Genomic DNA, 7,765 nt, shown 5'->3' with positions numbered 1-7,765 from the left:
GAGGCTGCACCTCGATTCCTGTGTTCAGTTTTGGGCCCCTCACTACAAAAAGGACATTGAATTACTTGAGTGTGTCCAGAGAAGGGCAACAAAGCTGGTAAAAGTCTGATGAGGAGTGGCTGAGGGAACTGGGGTTGTTTAGTCTGGAGAAGAGGAGGCTGAGGGGAGACCTCATTGCCCTCTACAACTACCTGAAAGGAGGTTGCAGAGAGCTGGGGATGAGTCTCTTTAACCAAGTGTCAAGCGATCGGACAAGACGTAATGGCCTCAGGTTGTACCAGGGAAAGTTTGGACTAGATATTAGGAAGCATTTGTTTACAGAACGGGTTGTTAGGCATTGGAATGGTCTGCCCAGGGCAGTGGTGGAGTCCCCATCCCTGGAGGTGTTCAGGAGTCGGGTCAACATAACACTTAGGGATATGGTGTAGTAGCTGGGAACTGTCAGTGTTGGGTTAATGGTTGGACTAGATGATCTTCAAGGTCTTTTTCAACCTAGATGATTCTGTGATTCTGTGACTTTTTGTCTTGGGTTTTTCATCACACTAGCTGGGTGATTTAGTCTACTTGTTTCACATGCCAGAGGCAGAGGCTTTGACATTCAGGTAGGTCAAGGAGAGAAGGAGATGACATCTAACCCATCCTCATCCTGGACATGACTTTTCTGTACCTCCCACATGGGAGGTGTCGCAGTTGAGACGGACACGACAAACATCAGATTGTGTGAAAGCGACCAAAATGGCTGCAAAAGCCCCTTTATTGTTTTAACAAGCTTTTTTATAACCTTCTTCAAAGTAGGTGTTCATACAGGATTGGTTTACTTTAGTAACTAACAGTTCACGATTGGGTGATAGTTTCTCGCCTGAATCGTCAGGACAGTTCTTCTTATCTTAGTTCTCTAATCTTGTTTCCATGGCACTTCTCGGGACTTTCTGGCCTCTCATGGATACACTGGAATGTCTTCAAGGTTAAATTCTTCTTCAGTTAGACTAGAGGCAGACCCGCTGCCTCCCCCGACAATTCCCCCTTTTTGTATTTGTGCTAGAAATATTGCAGAAACAGTCTTCTGCAGGGCCCTTTGCAGAAGACTGACAAGACATGGCAACATCAAAAGCACAGTCACAATTACCAAGATCATGACCCCCACAGTTTTGACCAGAGATATCAACCATCCAGAAAGTCCCCATCCTTTAAACATCCTTGTAAGCCAATCCAATCCGTCCTCTTCTGTTAGACGCCTCACACCATCCTTCAGCTGCTGTATACTTTTAAAAATAGATTCTGAGTGGTCAGACAAATTCATGCAACACATTCCTTCAAAATCTTCACATCCATGTCCTTGCGCTAAAAGCAAAAAGTCAATTGCAGCCCTGTTCTGTAAAGTAGCATGTCTAACACTATCAACATCAGTTAAAAGGCCACTTAAAGCTAAAGAAGTAGCATTAGTCTGTTTGCTAAGCCAACATCCCAACTTATTCAAAGTCGTTAAGGCATTTGCAACACCAACTCCTGGTGCCAATATGGAGGCCGTTATGATCTGGCCTGGATTCCAGAATTCAACGTTATCTCGACAAGAACTTTCAAACCGATGAACGGTCCTTGGGACTCGCTTATGTTTTCGAGTCATATTCAGAATCATTGACACATTTGGTGTTAATAACGTGAGACGTCCGAGGCTACACGGGCCTCCATTCAGTTTAGATGGGACGCCTCCCCAGGCACGATCTCCACAGATTAGAAACACACCAGGAGGTAATGCAAGAGGAACAGCAAAAGATCGTGAGATGTTAGTCGAAGTATAATTGCACCAAGCAGTTGAATTATGATAAGCAGCATTAGTTGCATTCACATTCTGCCCTCTCCGTGTGGTGTTATAGGAGTAATTAAAAAACACACAAGCATCCATTATAACAGAGCCTAGCAACTCTAGCTCTTGGGGTTCTTGCGTAACCTGTGGAAGGTGACTATATACACCATCCCAATTATCTGTACAATTTTTTGAAGAGTTGCAAAGAGAGAAAGCCTGAAGGGTTTGTGGGATTGGCCATGTGTCTACTGGCACTCCCACCAAACAGGTGGAGAATGGATTTTCCGGGTTCGCAGTAGAAAGGCACAAGGTTTCTTGATGTGTCATATTTGCCAAAGTTACCCAGATATTCTGCTTGGGTTGTGGAACTACCCATCCTTCAGCCTGATGCAGGTTCCAGCACAGGCCGAACACACCGAGCAGGAACCCAGCGAGGGCCGGCATCTGTAGAGACACAAGCATAACCCCTGCCCCAGGTTAATAATTCACATGGTCCACTCCACTGGCCAGTAATTAGATCTCTAACATGCACTTTGATGTCTTTTTGCAAATCCTGTTTTGAAAAAAGAGAAGAGAAATGCTGAAAAAGAGGAGGTAAAGAAGAATTATCCCCGTAATGGAGAAAGTTAAGAACATAAACTGCTTTATCTAAACATGCCTGTGGTGGTTCCCCAATCATTCCCCCTTTTTGTTTTTGAAGCTGCCGCTTCAACGTACTATGTGCACGCTCAACAATTGCTTGTCCTGTTGGGGAATGGGGAATTCCTGTAACATGAGTAACACCCCACAAATTAAAAAATGTTTGAACCTTCTGTGAAATGTATGCTGGGCCATTGTCCGTTTTTATTTGGCGTGGTACCCCAAGCATAGAGAAAGCCTTTTGGAAGTGTCGAACTACATCTTTTCCTGTCTCCCCGTTATGTGCTGTTGCTACTAAGGCATGAGAATAAGTATCAATGGAAACATGAACATACTTCTGTCGGCCAAATTCATTTATGTGAGTAACATCACTTTGCCAAATCTGTAAAGCCTGCATACCTCTGGGGTTAGTACCAAAATACACTGGTGTGTGAGTTCCTTGGCAGTCAGGGCAGGCGGCTACAATAGACCGAGCTTCCGCATGAGACAAGCCGAACTGCCGTCGTAAAGCTCGATATCCTTGGTGAAAAAATTGATGTGATAATACAGCTTGTTGCTTAATGTTAGGAACAGTATTAAGAGCCATAGCGGAAACAAGAGCATCCACTCTGGCATTACCTTCTGTATAAAATCCTGGTAAAGTGGTATGACTACGGATGTGCATGATAAAATAAGGTTCTGTCCGTAGTTGAATACTTTTCCAGAGTTCTAAAAGTACATCAAATAATAATTGATTGTCTGACATGGTCAAAACCACTTTGTCTAGTCTAGAAACTAAGTTAGCTACATATGCTGAGTCAGTTACAATATTTACAGGAACAGAAAAAATAGAAAAAACAACAGCCATTGCACGTAGCTCTACTACTTGTGGAGAACCATTTTGATATACTACTTTGTTGTTCCAGTTGTTGTTTTCATACCATACTACTGCTGCTTTACCTGTTTTTCCTGAGCCATCTGTAAAAACAGTAGGGCCGTTCACTGGTTCTGGGCGGCTTAAATTTTTTTGACCAAATGGTATTTCTCGAGCAAATTTCAGTAGTGGATGTGACGGCAGGTGATATGACACCTGTCCTTGAAAACCCGCCATGGCTGCCTGTAGTTCATAATTATTTGCCAAGCACCATTCAAAATACCAATTTTGAACAGGTAAAACAATCTTAGCTGGGTCACGCCCTGTTAGTTCTGTACATCGTTTTCTGGCTTTTATGATTACATCAGCAATAAGCTCAAACAGTCCAGGAGCAGTTTTTCGTGGTCGGAATGACAGAAACATCCATTCTAGAATGTGCAGTGGGTCATCCCACTCAGAATTCCACTGCACCAAAGCACCAAATGGTACAGTTTTGTCAATTAGTACAAAGAGTTGCACCAATTGAGACAGATCTATTCGAGAAACAAATTTCTCGTGTATAGATCGTTCCACCATGTGAATTACCTTTAATGCTTCCTCAGTTAATACTCTGGGTTCTCTTGGATCATTGGAATTTTTTAATAATTCCAATAAAGGTTGCAGTTGTGAATTGGTCAGTCCGAGATAGGGTCTAATCCAATTCAGAGATCCCATTAACTTCTGTACATCATTAAGGGTTTTAACTTCAAGGTTAAGTTTCACAGGTTGAGGCATTACCTGCCTACCTGTGACTGTTAGTCCTAAATACTTCCAGGGTTCTACTTTCTGCACCTTTTCAGGGGCGATAACTAATCCATAGTGTTGTAATGAATTTCTAGTCACATTCTCCATGTCATTCAACTGCTCCTTGTTGTTTGATGCTAACAGGATGTCATCCATGTAATGGTAACAATAACTGGTAGGGAATCTTTCCCTTACAGGTGACAAAGCTTGTGCCACAAACCATTGACAAATTGTTGGTGAATTTTTCATGCCCTGCGGCAGAACTTTCCATTGATATCTTTTTGCAGGTTCTGCATGATTGACAGAAGGCACAGAGAATGCAAATTTTTCTCTGTCTTGAAAGGCTAATGGTATTGTAAAAAAACAATCCTTGAGATCCATGACAATGATTTCCCAATCTTGAGGGATCATGGCCGGTGAAGGCATGCCTGGTTGTAGAGCCCCCATCGTGGCCATGACAGCATTGATCTGCCGCAGGTCATGCAAAAATCGCCATTTTCCTGATTTCTTTTTTATCACAAACACTGGAGTATTCCAGGGGCTCTGAGAGGGTTCAATGTGTCCAGCAGCTAGCTGTTCTGCCACCAATTCTTGCAGGGCCTTTAATTTCTCCATTGGTAGGGGCCACTGATCCACCCACACAGGGTTATTCGTTAACCAAGTTAAAACAAGCGTGGGTTGCCTAACACCCTGCAGCACAGTGGCCCCCGTTAAAAATCCGTAGTAATCTTCACCCCCCACTGTGACAAGCAATCTCTCCCCCATAGATTGAGGGGAGCTGCTGTCACATATGGTTTAACGACTGCTTGTTGGCCCTCAGGATTGGTGATCAGAATTGCCGTAGCTGCTGTTCTTGCTCGTGCGGAGCCTCCCAGCCCCACTACCCCTGTGTCCACATCCTCTGTTGGCCAGGTGGATGGCCACAGATAGTTAGAAATAATAGTCACATCGGCGCCCGTATCTAGGAGCCCCGCAAGCCTTACTGTAGTCGGTGAATGTCCATGATTTGACAGCGTGCACGTCATATGTGGTCGAGATGATGAGACAGTCTGAGACCAGCACACTTGAGGGGGTCCTGTAGAACCGAAGCCTCCATCGCCTCGCAGTCGCTGTTCTGCTTTTGGGACACAACTCAAAAAAGGAACAAGTTGAGCAAGACGAGTACCTTTTGGAATCGTAACAGGTGGATAAAGGGTCGAAACTAATGCACAAATTTGACCCGTAAAGTCAGCATCAATGACTCCCACATGCACGATTAATCCGTTTAAGGTGCTACTTGATCTTCCTATAAGTAACGCACTCAGTCCTCGTCCTATGGGACCCCTTGCCTCAAGAGGGACCTTAACAATGTCTTTTGTAACTATAGTTATTGTGTCGGCGGTGGATACATCCAACCCTGCTGAGCCAGTAGTTGCGGCTGATAGCTGCTCACAGAGGGGATTTGACCTGTTGTCTGGAGGGGATTTGATGTCCTCGCGCGCCCTCTCGCGCTCTTCTTGTGGTTTCCCTGTATCGGTTGCCCGTTAGCATGAAACTTGGAACGACATTGTTTCGCGAAATGTCCCGATTTCCCACATTTATTGCAATTAGTTCCTGGTGGGACAGTCATGGGCTGCTTGCCTGCCGACCTTCTGTTCGGGCAATTTACTTTCATATGACCGTCTTTACCACATCCAAAGCATTTTCCTGTATTTCGCATGTTCATGGCAGTAGCTAAAGCCGCCATTTTATGTTCCACTGTACCAACCTTTGAACATGCGGCCACCATGTCAGGAATAGAAGGATCTCCTGGTAAAGACTGTATTATCTTTTGGCAGTCCTCATTAGCATTATCCTTTGCTAGCTGTTTGCATAACATTTGTCTTAACGTTTCATCTTCTACCTGTTTCTCCAATGCAGCAGATATTTTTTCTACAAATTGCAAAAAGGGTTCTTTAGGACCTTGCCGGATAGCAATATACTTCTGTTTTGGAGCTGCCATTTCCATGGTTCGCTTTAATGCTGTAATCCCTATGTGTTGTGCCTGTTCAAGGACAATCGGAGGCCACGTAGCTTGCAGCTGAGGGTTACTAAATGGTCCCTCGCCAAGCAAGGCGTCTTCTCCGAGTCCTAACCTCGGATCGTCTTGTGGCAGTCGAGCATTATTTTGTGCAGCTGCTCGTGCCATCTGCCTCCAAGTAGATTGAAACACTTGTAATTGTACTGGCTGAAACAGCACTTGTGCGAGATGTGTAACATCATATGGACACAACAAATCTGTGCTGATTATTCGAATAAGTTGCATCACCTCAGGAGAATTGATTCCAAATTTCTGTGCTTTATTCTGCAAATCCTGCACCACCTTCCAACTGATCGGATTGTGCTCATCATGCTCATTTGTGCCTGCAACAGCTTTATAAACAGGGAATGCACCATAAGCCTCTGCTGCTATATCTACAGGCTTTGGACATGCCGGGGTTGGAGAGTATGGGCTGAGGCGTTCAACCAGATCCCAGTTGCCAGCCTCAGCAGCATACTTTCTAACTCCCTCCCAAAATCGATCAGGGGACCTTGGAATTACAGTTACTGTGGATGGAGGGAGAGTCCATGGCTGGGCTTTCTTCACCATGGGTTTATCTGTGATATGTAGAGTTTGTAAAGCCGTGGTTAAAGCTTCTTCTCCCTCACTTTCATTTTCGCTCTCGCTCTCTGGCTCTGTGTTACCCGCCCTATTTTCCTCCTCGGGGGGGGCTGATGGAATCACCCCTTCTGCTGCTGCGCCGCTAGGGGCCGCCGCTGCACCACTAGGTGGGGGGGGCTCCTCATCGCCCCGCAAAATATTTAATGGTGGAGGAGGAGGAGGTGGGCGAGGGCGCGATCTGCTTTTGCCCGTGAGGGGTTTCCTGCCTGCTATTCCTGAGGCTGAGGTATCCACTGCCTTTGTCCCTTTGCCACAGTCCTCCCCGTCATTGTCTTCAGGTCGAATGTCTGTTAGTTTCCCATCAGAGGCCTCACGCTCTATCTTCCATTCCTTTAAGGTTTCACTCAATAAGCGCCATGTGGTTGCCAACTCACATGCCTCTTTTTGTCCTTTAGAGACCTCATCCAATATTTTCAATCCTACTGCTTGCCATGCACTCACACTGAATGCAGTAACTGTTGTGGCTTCAAAGCCTTGCATCTTACTCCATAGCAAAATCTTTTTCAGGCTTTGTTCTGAGGTTTTAACCCCCTTTCTTTTTAATAGGGCTTTCCAGGTAGACAAAATTGTCTCCTCTTCCTTTGTTAATGACTGCCCCATAATTACAGTCCCGTTCCCGGTGGCTCACCTTTTTAGGTGTCGAAATTCAGGTCCGGACCAGGCAGATTCCCTCTGCTCTCAGCTACACCGGGCTCCGTCTCCGCGGCTCTTCCCGCCGCCGTTATAATTCTCCTTTAAATGACCACTTTGCTCTAATCACGTTGCTCTAATCAATCACGTCGCTCTAATTTATCACGTCGCTCTAATTTATCACGTCGGGGTCACCATTTGTCGCAGTTGAGACGGACACGACAAACATCAGATTGTGTGAAAGCGACCAAAATGGCTGCAAAAGCCCCTTTATTGTTTTAACAAGCTTTTTTATAACCTTCTTCAAAGTAGGTGTTCATACAGGATTGGTTTACTTTAGTAACTAACAGTTCACGATTGGGTGATAGTTTCTCGC

General features: G+C 45.1%; 1 protein-coding gene across 2 annotated transcripts; it reads right to left on the bottom strand.

Annotated features, from left to right (window-relative positions):
* Positions 1–747: 747 nt before the first annotated feature.
* On the bottom strand, positions 748–7,458 carry LOC141938121 (syncytin-2). 2 transcript variants are annotated; one of them, XM_074856635.1, is made up of 3 exons: positions 7,388–7,458; positions 5,063–5,210; positions 748–2,248 (listed from the first exon to the last, which is right to left on the bottom strand). In XM_074856635.1, exons 2-3 carry the CDS (start codon positions 5,102–5,104, stop codon positions 938–940), a joined length of 1,353 nt encoding a protein of 450 aa, XP_074712736.1. In that variant the 5' UTR covers positions 5,105–5,210; positions 7,388–7,458; the 3' UTR covers positions 748–937. The 2 variants fall into 2 exon arrangements, with proteins under 2 accessions (XP_074712736.1, XP_074712737.1); XM_074856636.1 differs by lacking the exon at positions 7,388–7,458 and having other exon boundaries at positions 748–2,271; positions 5,063–6,454.
* Between the last annotated feature and the right edge of the window lie 307 nt (positions 7,459–7,765).

Source organism: Strix uralensis, chromosome Z (genome assembly GCF_047716275.1).
Source record: "Strix uralensis isolate ZFMK-TIS-50842 chromosome Z, bStrUra1, whole genome shotgun sequence".
Taxonomy (NCBI): domain Eukaryota; kingdom Metazoa; phylum Chordata; class Aves; order Strigiformes; family Strigidae; genus Strix; species Strix uralensis.
The sequence above is the reverse complement of the archived record's forward strand: the minus strand, read 5'-3'. Positions and strand labels throughout refer to the sequence as shown.

Excerpts from the sequence above, each read along its gene's own strand:
- LOC141938121 (XM_074856635.1), bottom strand. The coding sequence starts at position 5,104 with ATGACGTGCACGCTGTCAAATCATGGACATTCACCGACTACA. Across the intron at positions 2,249-5,062 it reads ATGGACATTCACCGACTACA|ATGCCGGCCCTCGCTGGGTT; the intron begins GTAAGGCTTGCG and ends GTGTCTCTACAG.